Genomic DNA, 21406 nt, shown 5'->3' with positions numbered 1-21406 from the left:
ATTCTTGATTAACAAACTTTTTTATACCTGCACAATCACATGTGCATTTACCAAAGGTTTTTAAAACAAACCAACATGTTTGTCGTATAACAATTTTTGGCGTGGCATTATCAAAAATATAAATGTCCATTTAGGATAAAACAGGCCTGTGTAAAACCAACAAGAAAGACAAAAAACTTGAACTTACAAAGTTCACATATGGTAAAACCTGAAGGCAATATCAGACATGAGTATTTAGGAACTGTGTTTGATATTGCGTTCAGATGGGGTCAAATCACCCCAGGAAAAGCCAAATTTGGAAGATGCACTCCAATTTATGAATGTCAACATGTGCTAGCTGCCATCACAGTGGATCAAGGGACGTGTTTTGGGGGAGCAAGCCCTTCCTCACCGCTGCTTTATAATTGAGGAAGGGGTTGCACCCCCAAAACGCGTCCATTGATCTCCCATGATGGCAGATAGCACATGTTGGCACACTGTGTGCATCCTCCAAATTCGGCTTTTCAAAACATTGCTAAAATATTTAAAACATTGGACCACACTAAAAAAAGTGATTTTGTGGGGTTTTAAATTCGCCCCAAAACATCAATTATGTTATTATTTTTTTTGAATAACATCATTTATTTTTTTCTGGATGTTTTGCAATTCTACATTACACCCCATTATCTCCCCGCCAGGATCTGGGCACTTTCAGATGTGAAAGGATCTCGATCCCTAACATCACGATCACCTAAAAAGAGAGAAACCAAACAAAAACAGGTATCAAAAATCTGCCACCATCCATCTCTTACCTGAGTCTGTGGTCGCAGACACTCACCTGTTGTGGTGCCAATCTCCACCACATCTTCTTCCTCCTCCTGCTCTGCTTGGGTTGGGGGTATTTCACCTTCTTCCATAGGTGGGGGGTCTGTGGTCTCCTCGGATGAGGGGTGTCCTCCGAGTCTTTTCTCCCCTATGTAAAACAATAATTGTATAATTAGCACATATATATTTGATGGCAGAACTAGAAATAGGAAACATTGCTTGGAAGTGGGGTACAATTGTCTATTTTAGCAGAGTTCCAAGATGTCGCTTTTTTATTGGCCTTTGTCAACCTGCAATACTTTACCTGTTTAGTACAAGCTTCACAGATGGAGACCCCCCATATAGTATACACTGGAGCACCTGTGTGCCCCCCCCCTAATAAAAATGGTGTTCTTGTGTCCCACACTAGTGCTCCAGTGTCCAGATGTGAAAACAGCTGCTCAGTGTCCTCTCCTTACACAGAATCTAGTTTGCATTTCATTCTAGTAACAAACCTATCTACACCACCAAATATTTTGCATCCAAGTAGGCCCTAAAAAATGTCTGAAAATGCATATGGCCTAAACAATGGTGTTTTAGAGGGGCCCAAAAAAATGTTTGATACGAACGAATAATGGGCCCATGAACATTAAAATTGACATTTTAAACTGTACAACAATTAAGAAAAGCATATGGAGCAGCACGAACGTAAGAAAGACAAAAAGAATAGGAACACAGCACAACTACTTACTTTTTTGCAGCACTCTCCGGATCTTTCTGTACTGCTCGGGCCCTCTTAATTTCAGGTCCAACCACTGCTTCCTGAGCTGATCTTTCGATCGTCGTACCCCGAAATTCCTGTGAAGACTTTTGACCACTTTCGCCATGATCTTGGCCTTTCTGATATTGGGGTTGGGGTAAGGCCCATACTTTCCGTCATAGTCGGCCTTCTTCAGGATGTCGACCATCTCCAACATCTCCCCAAAGGACATATTTGTGGCCTTAAATCGTCTCCTTCTGGATCGGGACGTGTCCGGATCCGGGCTTTCCTCCTCCTCGTTCCTGTAATTTGCACGATCCTGCTGTGACTCCGCCATGTGCTCTTCCCCCACTGCGCCGAACTAAAAGGGGCGGGGGAATAGAATAGAAAGAACGTCAGGGGCGGGCGGAGTTACACGCATGCGAAGTGTATATAAAGCGTAACACACGTGCGTATTACGTACGATCTGTGAGCGGAGGAAGGAGCATTGGACGCGCCGATCGTAAGAACGAAGGTAAGAGACAAACTTGTGCCTATACTGCTTCTACATTGAGGCCTATATTGTAACAAGATTAGGAGAGTTTTGTCTGACATTAGGCTTTGTCTTGTGTTGTGTCTTGCAGTGAACATGGATATGCTATTGAAAGACAATGACTTCATGTCACTATTCATTGATATGTTAAGGGAGCTGCCATGTCTGTGAGAGATCAACCACCCACATTATAGGAACCAAACAAAGAGGAAGGCAGCGCTGGAGCAATTGTGTAAAATTGTGAAGCAGGTGATCCCCACGGCAGACATCACATTTTTGAAGATCTTAATTGGTGGTCTGAGGAGCACATATGTACGGGAGCGCCAGAAAGTCCTGGATTCACAGAGATCCGGAGCAGCAGATGACATCTATGTCCCCAGAATGTGGTACTATGACAGGCTGCATTTTCTGGCAGGCCAGACTGAACCCAGGTCATCCCTCTCCAGTCTTCCTTCCACGCTTCCTTCCCCCCCGGCTGAGGCTTCTGACGCCCAACCTGGGCCTTCCAGGCAACATGTGGAGGAGCCCAGCTTGAGCCAGGTATAGCATTCCTCGAAATATTTCTGCTTGTCCAATCAATGATGTTAACTAGATGTTAGTTGGGAGTACTAATTTAGGATTGTGATTGATGAAGCAAAAACTAAAACCATGTCCCTTTTTCATACACAGGGAAGTCTCAGCCAGGAGGTGGCAGGGCCGAGCAGGCTGCCTGATCTGCAGGTCCCTCCCCAACACCTGGAAAGAGAAAGTGGCAGGAGGAGGAGTACCCTAGAGGAGGCTACCAGAGGACTCTTTTGGAGGGCTACCGAGGCCCTGGAAGCACCACACACCGTGGAGGAGGACATTGCTGCCATCATTGCCTCAAAAATGCAGAGGATGGAGGAGGGACAACAACTCATGTGCGAGTCGCTCATATTGGAGGCTCTTAACAAAGGTATGAGGGGCCAAATTACAGCTCAGACACACCTTTGCGAACTCACAGATGGTCCTCCTCCTGCAGGTCCTCCTCCTCCTCCTCCTTCTCCTCCAGGTCCTACTCCTCCTCCTGCCACATCTCCAACAGCACAGCCACAGCCCGGAAGGAAGCGTGGAAGGAAGACCAGAAAGTGAGGACCCTGGGTTCAGTCTGGTCAGCCAAAAGATGCAGCCTCTTGTGGTACCACAGCCTGGGGACACAGATGTCATCTGCTGCTTTCCGGATCTCTGCGAATTCTGGACCAGACTGGCCTCCCTTACATATGGACTCCTCAGGCCACCAATTTTGATGTTCAAGAATTGATGTCTGCCGTGGGGGTCCCAGGCTTCGCTAATTTCTCCTGTTGATCCAGTGTTGCCTCCCTCTTTGTTTGGTTCTGAGCCCTATATAAAGGAATTTTGTTTTGAATTATACTTGCCTATGTGTGTTTTACTTCAAAAAGGACAGTTGGTTTGTGAGGATTCAGGTACATTTCAAATATACAATGTGAAATGAACAAGGGACACCAACACCAAACAATCTCCTTGAGATTAAATAATAAAAGATATCAATGGTGTTGTGGTAACTTGACACACAAAACACACACAAAAATAGTCTGGAGTAAAAATAAAAATAACATTGAACAAAGATCAGCCTTGGAAAAAATACAAACATAAAATCTAAAACAAAAATGGCTTAAAATACCAAAAAAATAAAAAAATAAAAAAAAATCATTATGTCAGATGTGACACAAATAACAACATATTCAGGGAATGACAATAAAAAAACAAACAAAAAAAAAGTTTGTGAGAAGTGTGTGTGAATATGAGCAGCAAAACTACTTCATTCTTCTCACATTATAAAGAAGAAGAGAGTGCGCTGTATTAAACCATTTTTGACATTGCAGCGTGACGAAAGTGCTGTATCCATTGCGAACGCTAAGTTTACCAGAACGAGCTGTTCTGTGTCGGAATTTCTTCTGAGCATGCGTGGCACTTTGTGCGTTGGAACAGGCCACACACGGTCGGAATTGACGCGATCGGATTTTGTTGTCGGAAAATGTTATCTCCTGCTCTCCAACTTTGTGTGTCGGAAAATCCGATGGAAAATGTCCGATGGAGCCCACACACGGTCGGAATTTCCGACAACACGCTCCGATCGGACATTTTCCATCGGAAAATCCAACCGTGTGTACGGAGCATCCGAGTCAGTGCATGCCGGTAACTGCACAGGGCGTGTGCTCTTGGCACAGCTCTATTGGTGCTATTGCACGCAAATATGTGGTCGCTCGGCGCCAAGGCCTGGCCGCGGAGAGGCCACATATGTGCTTGTGCTCGGCACCAAGGAGTTAAAGTCCCATGGGCACAATCTTCTTTTTTATTTTTTAGAATATGTGTTAGTTATGAATAAGGCCAGTTTGGTGGAAACATGTTGACATTTATGGCTGTCACTTGTTACCCGCCAATAAACACAAGATTGTAGAGTATACACCAGAGTGCCGGCTTTTCCTTCCTTCTAGCTTCAGCTACCTCTGCCAGAGCACCAGTGATAAAGCCTCATTATAACACTGAGAGGTAGAAGCACCTACTTTCACATATTTGGATATCCAGTTGAATGTGGCTAACTGCTACTTGCTATATCATAACCTGGATAATAATGATTCACAGGCTTATTTTTCATTTTGTGTATAATATATTGTTTAATGATAACACTTTTTTTCTTTAGAGAAGCAAATATAGACCATGACATACTTTTTAAATGTAAAATTAATGTGTATTTAAATTTATTTTTATTTAGGCTATGCTCCAGTAACCGGAATGTGTCATCCAGTACGAAGTTGTACACTTAATCATGAAGATGGGTTCTCCTCAGCCTTTGTAGTAGCTCATGAAACTGGCCATGTGTAAGTAGGATTGTGGCTACTGTTATTTTTCCTTTTTTCTAGTGCAGTGCGTTTAGTAATATAACATTTTTAGATACCAGAAATTAAACCATAATTAATTCCATAACAGGTTGGGGAGCACAAAGGTAGCGACACTTTAAAGCTGAATTATAGGCCTCTTCTATGCCTTTAATGCCACAACATAGAAAGAAAAACCACGGGGGGTGGAGCCACAAGATGGCGCCAAGTATGAACTTGCTGTGAAGTTCCGTGTGCTACCCCGAGCGAGTATGGGGTTGTTTGAAAGCCCCACCATGCCTTCTTGAGCCGGCTCATGCTGCCATTTAGAGAAAACCCAATGCTATGCTGTGAATGCCCCCGGGGATCAGAAGCACTGAACCCACGTTGGACTGATGCTGACTAAATTGATACGGACACCGAGACTTGCTATTTGCCTGATTACCTGCCTCTTTGAGTCTCTGGCTGGTTTTCCTCTCCGTTACCCCCTTGTATTTGGGTGAGGTTTCCCCGATGCAGGGTACACGTCACTCCGGTGCCGGTGGGAGACGAGGGAGAGAGCCGGAGTCTCTCAGGAGGATGCAGCTGATGGCCCGGCCCCCAGCCTGTGAGAGAGGACAGTGGGTGGGCACGCTTGGCTTGGACGACCGGCCGAAGATGGAGCAGTGTTGGAGGAGAGCCGCTGTATGGCCGGAGGGTGCCGGTTGATGCCAGAGGACGTGGCCCCCTGTCTGGCTTGTGAGAGAGGCCAAGGGGTGGCTGAGTATGCCAGCGGAGGGTGTTACGTGGCCGAGAACCAGCAGAGCCGGTCGGGTGCAGCATGGTGGGACAGTCGGTCCTAGAGATGCCCTATAGAATTCACTAGAGGACTGAAAGCTCTATTGTGGATGTATGAAGGTGGCCGATGAGGAGAAGAGACTAAAATGGACACTAATCAGCTAGCTTGAAAGGAGGAATATTGATGACCGAGGATCGGGTAGGAACGATTGTCTTGAAGGGCGAGAAAGGATGAAAAAAAGAAAAAAAAAGCCTTGGTTAAAATTTAAGTAAAATCTTAAAGCATATTATAGGTTATAGAGTATACCTTCTTAAAGAGCCCCTAGATAAAATGGAGGACTTTATTATGTAGATGGAATGTTAGGATGACTAATAAGAACATTTAAGTTAAAATTGTTGCATCCATTGTTTTGTTCTGTCTCACTGTTCTGCTTCATTCTGATGTTAAAGACTGTCTGCAAGGGCTGCTCTAAGGACTGTTTGTTAAAGCCTATATAAGATACAAGATGTAAGATACTAAAAATTTACATCCCTAGAGACTTGAGTTTACAGCTTCATTCTAGACCTGCTTTAAAACTGCTTCTCCTGATTGCCAGCTATCGCTTGTCCCTTTTTTTTTTTCTCAATTTCCTAGTATACTTATTTTGCAGACCTTTTTTACGAATCCGAATTGTGCATCTGAAAGCATGCGGGAGGAAATTTTAAAAATGCCCTGAATAACAGCTCTGCATCTTTACTCTGCATCCTTGCTTATATATCTATTTTCATTACTACTCATATAACTACCTATATATATTAATGAGCAGATTTTCATACTCACTATTTTGTATATTCATGTTTACTTTGATTAGATGATAAGATTAACCTTAGTTGGGGAGATGTATGAATTGAACTAGTGAGGCAGGACAGACATCAACCTATAGTCAGTGCAGTTATTGCTTTATCCCGCTCTAACCCACTACGCTTTGTTAGGAAAAAATGTTCTATGGATTATTTGTACCTGCTTCTTCAAAATTTTTATAATACTTATTGTACAGTAACGGATATACTGATATAGGTCTGGATCTATACAAACTGCCCTTCCTGCTGCTGTTTAATTTTTGCATTTACCTAGTAATTAGATCAATGCATGTAATGTAAACTGTGCGGTCTAGGGTGGGTTTGAGTGCATTTGGAGAGCAACTTGAAAGATAAGGTTGAATAGTAAACACAAATTGTTCTTCAATAGCACTTCCACATCGATTACTGCCAGTATTACTATAAATATTTCTACTTGTAGACCCCCATTTTCCTCCCATATATCAGCATGTATATATGATTTGATAACAACTTTATTCTCGAGACAGTGAATGTATGGAAAGGAATAACAATATGGGGAGAAAGGCGGCAAAAACTAACTAACTAAGCAGTTGGCTCGAATGGTAACTTCATAAAAATATATATAGTATAGGATAAAGTTGATTAATGAACGAAACAAACAGTAGAAAGTACAGCTGAAGGTGCAGAGGTAGTAATCACTCCCCCCCCAGAAGGTCAAATGAATAAAAGGGCTGGGCCTGGGGAAGAAGTAGAAAGAGGGTAGGAAGAGGAAGGGAATAGAAAGGAAAAGAGAAAAAAAAAAAAAAAAACAGTGGGGGAGTGGGGGAAGTTAACAGAACAGCAACTGAAGGGAAAGGAAGGGAAAGAAAGGAGAAGGAAAAAGAGAAAGGTTTAGTATCCATTAAACAAAATATACTGGGGACTAAATAAACGAACGGCACGGGTGGGGGTTAAGGGTATGATGGTTTTGTAAGGGTGGAAACCTGCTCTGGGGTGCATGGGGGTCCGGCAATGCCTGTCTGCTCCCCCAGAGCCATCCTTGAATTTGGGATGAGATCTGGGGGCCTGGGCAGACATACTATAACCCCCAATGGATGCCCTGCCTGGCTAGGCGATCATAATATGGGCGGCAGCCAGGTTGGCCATAATATTTGAAGGGGAGGCTAGGAGGGGTGAGGGGAGGTTCACAAGAGGAGAACCCTATTGGGGATAGATTAGGTATGGTTTTGTTATGTGTTGTCAAATTGTGTTAGTTAAATGGATCATATCTGGTAGACTAGAAGTATCTGTATCTCCACCTTATAGTAAAAATGTATGGAATCTTATCTTCCACCTGTGTAAAAAATGGAGCCATTGAAGATAGTGACATATAATGTCAGGGGCCTAAACAGTCCTAGTAAACAACATCAAATATTGCAGGAATTAAAAAGTTGGTCATCTAATATTGTCTTTTTACGATAGATTCACTTTAAATGGTCATCCAGAGTTGGATTGAACTCTAAAAATTTCCCAGTCTGGTTTCATGGATACTCCCCCGCTAAGAGATCTAAAGGAATAACAATAGGTTTCGATAAAAATACATTGTTTTATTTAAAAGCTACGGAGTCTGATTCTGAAGGAAGGTGTCTGTTCATCAAGGGCTCTATGTTCAATATTGATTATACTTTGGTGAACATATACTGTCCTAATATCCATCCGTGTTCCTTCTAGAGAAAAGTAATAAATAAGCTAGATAATTTTAAAGAAGGGAATGTTATTATGGCATGGGATTTTAATTTTGTGCTTGATCCAACCCTGGATACCCAGCCCCTCTCCCTACGTTCAGAAGGTAAACATCTTAAGATAGTAAAGCATAAGCTACACCAGCAGCAACTTGTGGAGGCCTGGAGAATTATGCATCCTAAGGGGAGGGATTATACATATTATTCTCAGATACATTCTTCGTACTCAAGAATTGACTACATTTATCTGGATCACCAACTGTTAGAGGGCTATTAAAGGCAGAAGTGAAATCAATCACCCTCTCAGATCATGCCCCAGTTATTGTCAGCTTGGACCTAAAAAATATACTGGATAGGCAGAGAACTTGGAGGTTGGATGAATCACTTCTATATGATCAGGGTATAGTGGAGGAACTGGAAAGGGATATGAAGCTGTTCTTTGAAGAGAATAATGTAGAGAATATTGATGAGAATATTTATGAGAAACACACAAAGTATTTATGAGAGGGAGATTAATAGCAGAAGGGGCCAAGAGGAAAAATTTTTTTACAGCTCATAAACAATCTCTTTTACAAGAGATTCAGGAGCAGTTACATAAAAATCTAAATGATAATAAAGTAAAGAAGGAATTGATAGTAAAACGTGAGGCATTGAGGTAATTGATGGCGCAAGAAGCTAAACGTGCATTCATTAGAACAGCAAAAAGTCAGTATGAATTTGGTAACAGACCTGGGAAAAGCTTGGCAGGGGTGATCAAACCTAGAAGGAACTTAAATTATTTATCGCAAAAATGAAAGATAAAAGGGGAAATATGAAATACTCTACTTGGGAAATAAGTAAATTTTTTTTTTGAGTATTATCAAGTAAATGCCATTTAAAACCTAGAAGATAGACAAAATAAAGGCAATAAAATAGACCAGTATTCCATCAAGAAGCCCCGGGGGGCTATATATCACTTCTGTGTAAGGAAGGAAAGGATCCATCACTGTGCTCGAGCTTAGACCAGACTGAAGACTGAGATCACTTATGCCTGACTGTATTGAGAATGACCAAGCGGGTTTTGTTCCCGGGAGGGAGGCAAGAGATAATATACTAAGAACAACTTTATTGATGCATGTAGCGAAAAAGGGGAAGAAACCTGCTCTTTTTCTATCAATAGACGCCGAAAAGGCCTTTGATAGACTAGACTGGGATTTTATGTTACGGACATTACATAGATTTTGTATCGGACCGCGAATGCTGAGATGGATAGAGGCCTTGTACTCAAATCCTACGGCTAAAATTCAGGTCAATGGAACTCTATCTGAAACTTTTTGGTTATATAATGGTACACGACAGGGATGCCCACTCTCGCCTTTATGCTATGTGTTTTCCCTGGAACCCCTTCTAGCTTCTATAAAAGCCAATCATAAAATTGTGGGCATAGAAGTTGCAGGACAGGAACATAAGATATCCGCGTTTGCAGATGATGTTATGTTATATATAACGTATCCCACAAAAACACTGCCGGAAATTTTGAAAGAACAAAATAACTATGGGGGGATTTCAAACCTTAAGATAAATATGGAGAAAACTGAGATACTAGATATCTCTGTTCCATCGGATGAATGTAGGGACCTTAGAATCCTATACCCCTTTAAGTGGAGGAAGAGAGGATTGAAATATCTGGGAGTGTTTCTGTCTACACTAACAATGGATTTATACCAGCACAACTACCTGCCCTTACTGAATAATATCAAACAAGATTTGAAAGGTTACCCTGTCCACAGATTGTCACGGTTTGGTAGGTTAAGCGTGATTAAAATTATGATTCTCCCAAAAGCTTTGCATGCCTTCCAGTGTCTTCCGATAAATATTCAAGTGGCTTACTTTAAAACTTAGATTTATACTACAAAAAATTATATGGAATAACAGAGGGAATCATGTTGCATTTAAAATTTTGAGCTGACCAAAGGAGAGGGGGGGACTATCTCTTCCAGGTTTGGAAAAATATCATGAGGTGGCAGTACTACGGAGAATTATGGACTGGGTACATGGCTCTCCATACAAAAAATGGGTGTCACTGGAGTCAGAGCTGAGTAATTCAGCTCGGAATCAGATTTTCTGGCTACCAAGCAAATACAGAGGTCTCCCGAGAGATATGGCTCCAATTACAGTAGAGACTCTTAGAATGTGGGACAAGTTCTCTAAAAATAGATCCTGGCAATACAATATAAGAAAAAAGATTTGGATGATGGACTTTTTAGGCATAACACATTCTTTATAAAAATGTTTTTGATATTTATTACAATTTTAAAATCAAGACAATTACATACATTTCTCATATATTTTCCATTCACATAAAATAGCCTATGAGCATAAAAGGCACACCACCAATAGACAATCAGGTCAATCCCCGGATGGCTGGACTGATCACTCTTGAAATGATAAGGCTTGATGAAGTAGCATGTCATAAGGTGCTCAACTCTGCTCTACATGTTACGTGTAAGGAAATGCTTCTTCAGGAGCTATGGCAAATTATTGAGACATAGGTAAAAAAGAGAGAAACAGAAGGGATAAGGCAGAATGTAATATCCTCAATGGTGGTAGAGATTTACAGCAATTCACAGGTGGGTATTATTTCAGGGACCCTCTAGGTTTTAATCTACAGGATAATTCTATGCCACTGTCTATTAGAGAGTGGTCTTTAAGGTAAAAGATGGTGAGAAGGACTGCTAAAAAAGTGCTGGCTTATTCAATGTAGATAGTCCTTATTCAATGTGGATAGTCCTCCCATTGTATCCATGCTTATTTTCCCAGGTCTCCTCCTGGAAACCACGCCGCACAGATAACAAAGACAGCAGGGTTTTTATTATATATGTATGTATATATATATATATATATATATATATATATATATATATATATATATATATATATATAAAATATAGAATTGGGACACGATATGTGATTAAGGATAATTATAACCAGGAATAAGAAATAAGAGAGAGGGCGTCACTAAAATAAAGAGAAAATGGTAATGGGGCACACTACACTATAAAGTTTGGAAGGTTTTTGTTTTTTTTTTTTGGGAGAGAGGGGAGATGGAGAATATCTGTAACATTCTTGGAATACCTGTAACATTCTTGGAAAGTAATACGAGACTGATCCATGTGCCTATGTCGATTATAGTTTCTATGTGTGTTTTGTTTTGTTTTTTATATATATTTTTTAAATATATATAAATATATATATAAATATATATATATATATATATATATATATATATATATATATATATATATATATATATATATATATATATATATATATATATATATATATATATATATATAATATATGTGTGTGTGTATGTTAAGCATGTGAATATATAAGTTTTTTTGAAATGACAGACAATCAAAGGGTTAATATGGCGTTCTCAGTATATAGCTGTATATATACGATATAGTAAATAAGAAAGAAAAAAGGGGGGCAGAGTGTGGCAATACAGGGGGGAGGGGGAAGCCTGGTGGTAATGTAAAGTGTTTCAGTTCAAGGCCAAGCATTAATCCATGTAAGGATAATAGGTGCTGAAAACATAGAAGGCTGCCAGTCCAAAAAAAGCTAGAAGAAGCTCTGGAACAAGACAAAAAAGAAAGAGGATGACGCCCACTAAGTGCAGCGTGTATCATACAGCAATTTTATTATAAGGGATTAAAAACACTCACATTTGAGCAGATAAAATCCAGCATTGTAAACAGCAGTGTCAGTTTATCCGCATTTTCCTGGGTAGTAGAGATGTCACGGTGCGGTGGAGGGTATCCTCTGTCCTGGGTTCTGTGTCCTGTGGCTTCCGGTGGTGCTTTGGGTGCTCAGCGCTTCCGGCTGGCTGGGACGCAGATGGTGAACGCTCCGTGATGCTCCACGTAGTGCTGATGTCCTCACTTCCGGGCTTCGCGTTTGGAGCATGCGTGCTCCTTAATCGGGCTGTGCTGGTGGCCATCTTAGAACTTATACCATAAGCGGGGGGGAGGGGTAGGATCGTAAAAGGGGAGAGGGTGGAACTGTGTATAGTGATGCGGTGCATTTGTAAACATGGGAACGGTGTAAACATAATACAGGAGTAGTGTCTGTGTAAAGGGGAAGTAAGGGGACGTGACAGGACAGGGAAATTGAAGGGGGTGGGGACCGGGGGATATGAGATAGATACGCTAGTTAGGTGTTTAAATGTATAATATATGATATATGATGTACTACTAAAAAGTGTCTGATAAATATATATATATATATATATATATATATATATATATATATATATATATATATATATATTTATATATTAGAGAGTAATATTGGAACAGGAGTATATTTTAGCAGCTATAGTTTAGACATGTACTTATATACCTAGAAGTGAACATGACATTATACTTAATAGTTACTAATATATTATTATTGTTTTTAATCTTTATGTACATACTTTTAGCATTGCTATTGGCTATTAACTAGTTTTATGACTACATACTTACTGAGGTTTATATGAAAACAACTGATGGGAGCAAGATATGGAGTCTATATAAAATATATATTTAAAACAGAATATTAAAAATATAATAACCACTATAATTATAAGAATAAAATAGATCAGTTTATGAGATAAAATAAATTGTTGTACATCTCCAGACAGAAGTGGGAATATATGTATATACACATGTGTATATACATACAAACACATACCCACATACCTGTATGCGCATATGTCTGTACATACCCATGTATACACGTACACACACGCATGAGGCACATGCATGTGAAATATGTGCATATATACACACGCACTAATAGCCACCACTAGTGTAAGAAATTTGTGAAGGTATGTATAGACCATAATGTAATAAATGATAGTATTGGAAGGGAATGGATAGTGGGGAACTGGATAGGGGAGGGAGAAAGGGGGGCGGGGGGAGGGGTAGTGACTGTTATAAAGCTTTAACTGAGTAGTATACTATGATCAACGCTACATACCAAATATGCAAAGATAGTACAAAGTTACACACGCATAAGATGCATAATACAGAACCAAAAAGGCATAATACAGAACCAACGGAACTGGAACAGTATGACTAACAAACAGTGCAGATTAAGATATAATTACTACAATGTATATAGAATAAATATAAGGGGACACATCAATATATAAAAGATGGTAGGAAAGACAATCAGGATGGGCATGGATCTAAGGTCATAACAGGATGTTAATTTTGATGCCCTCATTTAGGCCTCCTGGCGATAAAGTATCTAGTGTGTAGATCTAGAAATTCTCTCGTTCGAATTGCTGCTTATATCGTTCAGCGGTTGGGAAGGTATGTGGGATAGATTCTATAACCCACACACGTAATCCAGAAGATGTTTGCTCATGACATTCTTTAAAGTGTCTAGGTACACTGTGCTTTTTGCTGTCCTTCTCTACAAGGTTGCGATGCTCTCCAAACCGTTTGCGTAGTGTACAGTGCGGCCTACATAAAGTAGGCCACAAGGGCATGTGAGACAATATACTACGTATTCTGAACTGCAAGTAAAAAAATCAGGAATTATAAAACGCCTTCCTTTGTGGTGGAAGTCTTTTTGCCTATGGGTGACGTGAGCACATGTAAGGCATAGGGGCTTCCTACACTGATACATGCCTTTGAGGTTAAAAAAGGTTAAGGGAACGCTAGTTGTAGGACGAGTTGATTTAATTTTTGAGTTAATTTTGAGTTAATTTTACTAGGTGCTATTTGGACTTTAATGTTCTTGGCCCGTCTGTAGGTGACTAGTGGTCTTTCGCTTACGTTGTCCTTTAGATGCAGGTCTTCGCACAGAATGGACCAGTGTCTGGTAAAGATTTTTTCCATGTTCTTAAATTTATTGTGAAATTGTGTGACGAATCTAACGGGTTGAGCGGTATCATCAGTATTGATTAATCTTGTGTCCCTCGCATTTTCACGGAGATAATATTGTAAGGCATCCTCTACAATATGATCCGGGTAACCCTTGTCTATAAATGTAACTTTTAATATTTGGCCGTGAGTTTTATAGTTCTGTAGACACGTACAATTATGCTTTAAGCCGCAAAAATGACTTTTTTGGGATATTTTTTACCCTGGAGGGTGGTGACAGCTGTTAATCACTTCAGCCCCGGAAGGATTTACCCTCTTCCTGACCAGAGCACTTTTTACAGTTTGGCACTGCGTCGCTTTAACTGCTAAGTGCGCGGTCATTCAATGCTGTACCCAAACGAAATTTGCGTCCTTTTGTTCCCACAAATAGAGCTTTCTTTTGATGGTATTTGATTACCTCTGCAGTTTTTATTTTTTGCGATATAAACGGAAAAAGACAGAGAATTTTGAAAAAAAAAAACAATATTTTCTACTTTTTGTTATGAAAAAAATACAATAAACTCAATTTTAGTCATACATTTAGTCCAATATGTATTCAGCCACATGTCTTTGGTAAAAAAAATGTCAATAAGCGTATATTTATTGGTTTGCGCAAACGTTATAGCGTCTACAAACTAGGGTACATTTTCTGGACTTTACACAGCTTTTAGTTTATGACTCCCTATCTCATTTCTTGAGGTGCTAAAATGTCAGGGCAGTACAATACCCCCCCAAATTACCCCATTTTGGAAAGTAGACACCCCAAGGAAATTGCTGAGAGGCATGTTGAGCCCATTGAATATTATTTTTTTTTGTCCCAAGTGATTGAATAATGACAAAAAAAAAAATACATTTAGCTGCTTCTCCTGAGTATGGGGTTACCACATGTGTGGGACTTTTTGGGAGCCTAGCCGCTTACGGGGCCCCGAAAACCAAGCACCGCCTTCAGGATTTCTAAGGGCGTAAATTTTTGATTTTACTCCTCACTACCTATCACAGTTTTGAAGGCCATAAAATGCCAGGACAGTTCAAGCCCCCCCCCCATGACCCCATTTTGGAAAGTAGACACCCCAAGCTATTTGCTGAGAGGCATGTTTAGTCCATGGAATATTTTATATTTTGCCACAAGTTGCGGGAAAATGACAGACATTTTTTTTTTTTGCACAAAGTTGTCACTAAATGATATTGCTCAAACATGCCATGGGCATATGTGGAATTACACCCCAAAATACAGTCTGATGCTTCTCCTGCGTATGGGGATACCACATGTGTGGGACTTTTTGAGAGCCTAGCTGCATACAGGGCCCCGAAAACCAAGCATTATTTTTTTTATCATTTTTATTGTTATGTCAGGGAATGTAAATATCCCCTATGATAGCAATAGGTAGTGACAGGTACTCTTTTTTGAAAAAAATGGGGTCTATTAGACCCTAGATCTCTCCTCTGCCCTCAAAGCATCTGACCACACCAAGATCAGTGTGATAAAATGCTGAAAAGAATGATACCAAGATGATACCTAAACCTGCAGGCATCATTCTGGTATAACCACTCAAAGTCCAGCAACATACCAGTACGTTGCTGGTCCTTGTTGGGCATACAGTATATTGTGATCTTTTTTTTTTTCATGCAGCCTGTGGGCTGAACGAAAAAAAGAGATTGATTGATGGGTATGCCCACCATTAGAATACCACCCACTTCTAATGATGGGCATACATGCACCATTTATATATGCCGAAGCATGGGGGCATCCGCCCCAAAAGTTAGGAGCAAATCGCTCCTCCGCCCCTGCTGCCCCCATGCTTCGGCATATATCACCTCTGCTGGAGTCACGGCTTTATATATCGTGGGAGCAAACGCTGTTGCTGTCAAGATAAATAAATCCGTGCTGCAGCTGAATGGCGTACCTGAAAACAAAAAAATGGTTAACAATAAAACACAGTAAACAGTAAAGTATAAAAAATTGCATATCTGAAAAGCAAACATGATAAAACATAATAACAATAAAACATTGCAGAATAGAATACAGTAAAAAAGAGCAGAACAATAGAGAGAGAATAGAGAGAGAGAGAGAACAATAAAACGACAACTATTTTTGTTTTTTTTATTTTATATATTTTTTTGTGTTTTTTTTTTTTTGTTACACTTTTTTTTGTAACTTTTATAACTGTAACCGGTTCCAGGTTCAGGTCTCTCAAAATGCGATGGCATCTTGGGAGACCCTGTGAATGTGTGCCTAGTCTTTGCAATGCTGTACCCTACGCTAATACTCAACTAGTGTATGGTAGCGTTCAAAACATTTACCAATGCAAAGACCAGGATTGTCAGGACAGGAGGGACAATAATAGCGGGTGTCACGCCTATATCCGTGCTTTCTGCAGACATGACATCTTTTTTGGGGGGGTTCGTTGGGTAGGGGTACTCGGGAGGACATAAAGAAAATGCCTCTCATGCAGCCGACTGCATTTGGTTGGGGATGTGAATGGGGGAAGTACGGGTGCTGCAGAAGTGGTGGGTTCCCAATTAGGATTGGCAAATGCAGCAGGAAGGGCATTATGGGCACGACGGGCCTGTGTTTGTCTTCTTCTTGGTGGCAGCGGGACACTACTTGTGCTTGCCACCTCACCAGCTTGAAGTGCACTTATGGGACTTGCCACATCACCAAGTGTTACTGCAGTGCTGGTTTGACTACGACCAGGATGTACTAGGCCGCTGGTACTTGCCAGTTCACCAAAACACTACCAAAAAAACTGTTAGCGATCGCAGGGATCAGGCCTGACTCTGCAAACGCTGCAGTTATGCGTTTAGTGTTTTGTAAGTGACAGTGATCGATTGATACTGCACTTGGGTGGGCTGGGCGGAGGGGCAAAACGCAGGTGCTAGCAGGTATCTGGGATGATCCCGCTAACACTGCATTTTTGGGAACCCTAAACTGCTGGGGACGCTAGTATAGATCTGATCGGATCAGATATTGATCCGTTCAGATCCTATACCACTAAGGGAGGTGTACAGTGCGTGCGTGTTTGTTATCACTACTGGCACTAACCTGATGCTGCCTGGGGCTGGTGCTTGCCAGTTCACCAAAACGCTACCAAAAAAACTGTTAGCGATCGCAGGGATCAGACCTGACTCTGCGAATGCTGCAGTTATGCATTTAGTGTTTTGTAAGTGACAGTGATCGATTGATACTGCGCTTGGGTGGGCTGGGTTGGGACGGGCGGAGGGGCAAAATGCAGGTGCTAGCAGGTATCTGGGCTGATCCTGCTAACACTGCCTTTTTGGGAACCCTAAACTGCTGGGGACGCTAGTATAGATCTGATCGGATCAGATATTGATCCGTTCAGATCCTATACCACTAAGGGAGGTGTATGCTGCGTGCGTGGGTGTTAGCGGTACTGGCGCTAACCTGACGCTGCCTGGGGCGATGCAGACCCTATCTGACCCTAAAACCTAAGTTATATCACCACCGGGTGATCAGGGGGCTAAACCTTTATTAGTTAATAAACGGCGGGTGCCCTGACACTATAAAAAATAAACTAACTAACCAGCATCACACGTAGCAATTATACGGTGATCACTGGTGAAAGGGGTAAATAGGGGGCAATCAAGGGGTTAAAACCTTTATTAGGTAGTATATGGGGGTCCCTGACGCTATAAAAAGCTGACGGCGAACCTATATATTTACCTCCCTAACTAGCATCACTTGTGACACTAATACAGCGATCAGAAAAACAATCACTTAGTGACACTGGCGACGGGGTTGAAACTTTATTAGGGAGGGTTAGGGGGGTACCCTAGACCTAAAAGGGGCTAACCCTAACTGCCCTACCACTTCTAACAGTCACAAACTGACACCAATGCAGTAATCAGAAAAAAACAAAAAACTGCTTGGTGTCACTGTGACGGGGGGGGGGGTGATCAGGGGGTGATGAGGGGTGTAAAGTATGCCTGGTGTGTTTTACTGTGTGTGTTGTGTTGGTGCACTTACTCAGATGTCTTCTATCCTTGGCGCCGGAACAGAAAATACCAAGCCGAGGAGCGATGACATCACTTCCTCTGCCGCTGTTTACTATACAGCAGCAGAGGAAGATTCTCATTCATTGGGAGTGATCGCGAGGGGGTGGCCACGAATGAGTGGTCTCCCCCTCAGCCTGGATTGCTCCCCTAACGAAGTCGACCGCCTTGGACCGCGATGCGCCCCCCCGCGGGAGGCAGATCACGTACCAGGTACGTGATTTTGCCTGCCCGTGCCATTCTGCCGCAGTATATCTGCGTTAGGCGGTCGGCAAGTGGTTAAAGTGCAAGTATGAATTCCCTGAGGTAGGTTTAGTGTAGTTCTAGGCACAAATCTTGTTCTCATAATGAAACAGTTCTAGATCTAAAAAAGCTCATTTATCACCATCTGTAACCGAGGTGAAAGATAGACCCATAGAATTGTTATTACAATGTTGGACAAATGGTAAGATGGAGGTTTCTGTGCCGTCCCAAATGATAACCACATTGTCTATGTAGCGCCCATTAAAAACTATGTGGGACCACACATATGGGTTATTATGATGTACATATTGTTGCTCCCATTTTTGAAATGCAATGATATATGTTTATGTGAAAAATATCTTAATAAAAATAATTGAAAACAGAAAGAAAAACCACACTAATTTAAATCATAAATCATATTCAAGCAGCAATCCTCCTGTAAGGTATATACAGTGCATAAACAAATTAGTAAATAAGGCTGTGCTAATTAAATAGTGCTAATGAAAATAATAATAATAATATTTATAAAAATACTTCCTTATCGTGCGAGAACCAAAATCAATAAATAGGTGAAAAAAAAAAATTTGTAAAAAAAAAAAAAAAATTATATATATATATATATATATATATATATATATATATATATATATATATATATATATATATATATATATATATATATATAATATAATAATAGTCCCAATTCGAAGGAATGTCCTTCCAAAGTGTTTGTATTTACCACCACCGAATTAATGTGCAAAATCCACCGCAAGGGATGCTCGCTTACCAGCTGATGGGGACCTCCTATTACAGAAGGTCACAAACATTTCTGGCTAATACCCTGCCAGGGCCCTTATCCACTGAAGGGATATCCAAATGGCATCTCTTACCAAGCCTATATTCCAGGGATCAGGGCATGGTTGAACTCAGATAAGGAGACAGATGGGGGTTCATTTAGGTCTCCTCAGCACTGATAGCAAAACAGCCAAACTGGCTGTTTTACTATCAGTGCTGATGAGACCTGAATGCTGGGTGGAAGCCTCCTGCCTCTGACTTGAACCTGCTGGATTGTACTCTGAGAAAGGAAATCTTCATTTCAAGTTGTGTGGAGTGCCTTGGACCCTGTCTCCTTATCCGAGTTCAGCCATGCCCTGCTCTCTGGAATATAGGCTTGGTGAGAGATGCCATTTGGACATTCCTAAACTGGATAAAGACCCTGGCTGGGTATTAGCCACAAGGGTTTGTGACCTTCTGTAATAGGTCACCATAAGCTGGTAAGCGAGCATCCCTTGTGGTGGGTTTTGCACATTATTCGGTGGTGGTGGATACTAACAATTTGGAAGGACATTCCTTTGAATTTGGACTATTATTTTTTTTTTTTTTACATATATATATATATATATGTATATATATATATATATATATATATATATAATTTTTTTTTCACCTATTTATTGATTTTGGTTCTCGCACAATAAGGAAGTATTTTTATTAACCTCCCTGGCGGTATGATTATGTCAGATTTTTGCATCTCAAAGCGGTACAATTGTTTTGCATAGAAGTTTGGCATTTTTTATTGTAAGCCTGTAATTCTTAGGAATAACACTCTTAAATCTGTCCAAACAAGAATCTAGTAGATATCCCGGGTATGATAAAGTTTGAAACACAAAATCATAAATTATAATATAATAAATAACTATAAATAATTATAAAAAATAATAATATAATAATAATAAAATGAATTTCCCCACGATTCACTATCGCTTAATTCTGCAAGTGTCTAATTTACTATCGCTGTTTTCTAGCTGGTCTAAAACCAGTTTTAACGTAAAGGGACACTTTTTGGTTGCTAAGGACAATCTCAAGTTTCCAGGCAGAAAGAACAGTATATATAATATAAAACTGCATGCAGGGCATTGGACAAAAGGGATGTGAAATCATTTCATACAACAATGTAATCTGTAAGATTACAGTGTACTGTATGTATTGTGAATTTTCAATTTTTTTAATTTGCCGCCGGCTCAGCCCCTGTGCAGGTTTTCCTTTATCTTGCACAGGTGCTTTAAATCAGTGTCATTGGCTTGGTATTTTGGACGGCTATTTTATCTAAGATAAATTCCCAAAACATGGCCTGTTGGTGGTACTTGAGGACAGGGTTGAGAACCACTGCCAAATGCCATGCAACATGGGTCATTTTTTTTTAATTTCACCTTCAGATTAATTCTGGCTTCAGTATAATTGAATATCAGAAATTAAAATATAACACTATTGAGATTGGCAACAGATGTGCTTTAACAATAATCACATGCAACCACCACTCCTCCCTCCTTCATGGTACAGGCAGTCCCCGAGTTACGAACGACTCCTACTTACGAACGGCCTCAAATGCCGGCCACTTGTGCTCCACGCTGGTCCTGGATACCTCCGGACACATCCCATACTGCAGTACTATATGTACTGCATGGCCAGAAGAGCCCCAGATAACATAACAAGCGCCCGGAACATTCCACATCCATGCACAGGGGACGTTACACTTACGAATGCAGTGTTCCGACCGGAAGTTACACTTAAAAGTGCAGTGTTGCGACTTACAAACAACTTCGACTTACAAACAAACCTACAGTCCCTATTGTGTTCGTAACTCGGGGGCTTCCTGTATATGCCTTCACTGGAATAAGAACAATGCTGGTACCCCACTTTAGAAAATGTTCACATCAGAATAGCATGGTAATGTTTTTTTCAACAAATGAGAATTGGCAATAGATATGTTTTGGCTTATTAGGGTGTTGATTTAAAGTGGCTTAGGGGTATATTAAAGTCCAACTAACCTTCCAGTTTACCAATTGCCTACTGGGCACTTTTACCCCCTCTCTGCCCAATTTTCAGCTTTCAGCACTGTCACACTTTGAACAACTTCACACGAATATGGTGCAAATATAAGGTTTAACCCCCTGATCACCCGGTGGGTGATATCAGTTAGGTTTTAGCGTCAGATAGGGTCTGCGTCGCCC

At 40.7% G+C, this 21406-nt stretch overlaps 1 protein-coding gene across 2 annotated transcripts in view; it reads left to right on the top strand.

Moving 5' to 3' along the window:
• LOC141132411 (A disintegrin and metalloproteinase with thrombospondin motifs 2-like) overlaps positions 1-21406 on the top strand; it is a 1679109-nt gene that overhangs the window by 859061 nt on the left and 798642 nt on the right. For both annotated transcript variants that reach the window (XM_073620760.1, XM_073620761.1), the window contains exon 7: positions 4828-4933. In XM_073620760.1, the coding sequence (XP_073476861.1) occupies positions 4828-4933 (106 nt within the window). The remainder of the gene's footprint in view (positions 1-4827; positions 4934-21406) is intronic.

The sequence above is a fragment of the Aquarana catesbeiana genome, linkage group LG03 (genome assembly GCF_042186555.1).
Source record: "Aquarana catesbeiana isolate 2022-GZ linkage group LG03, ASM4218655v1, whole genome shotgun sequence".
In the NCBI taxonomy this organism is placed as follows: Eukaryota; Metazoa; Chordata; class Amphibia; order Anura; family Ranidae; genus Aquarana; species Aquarana catesbeiana.
Note: the sequence above shows the minus strand (reverse complement) of the source record. Positions and strands in the feature narration are given on the sequence as shown.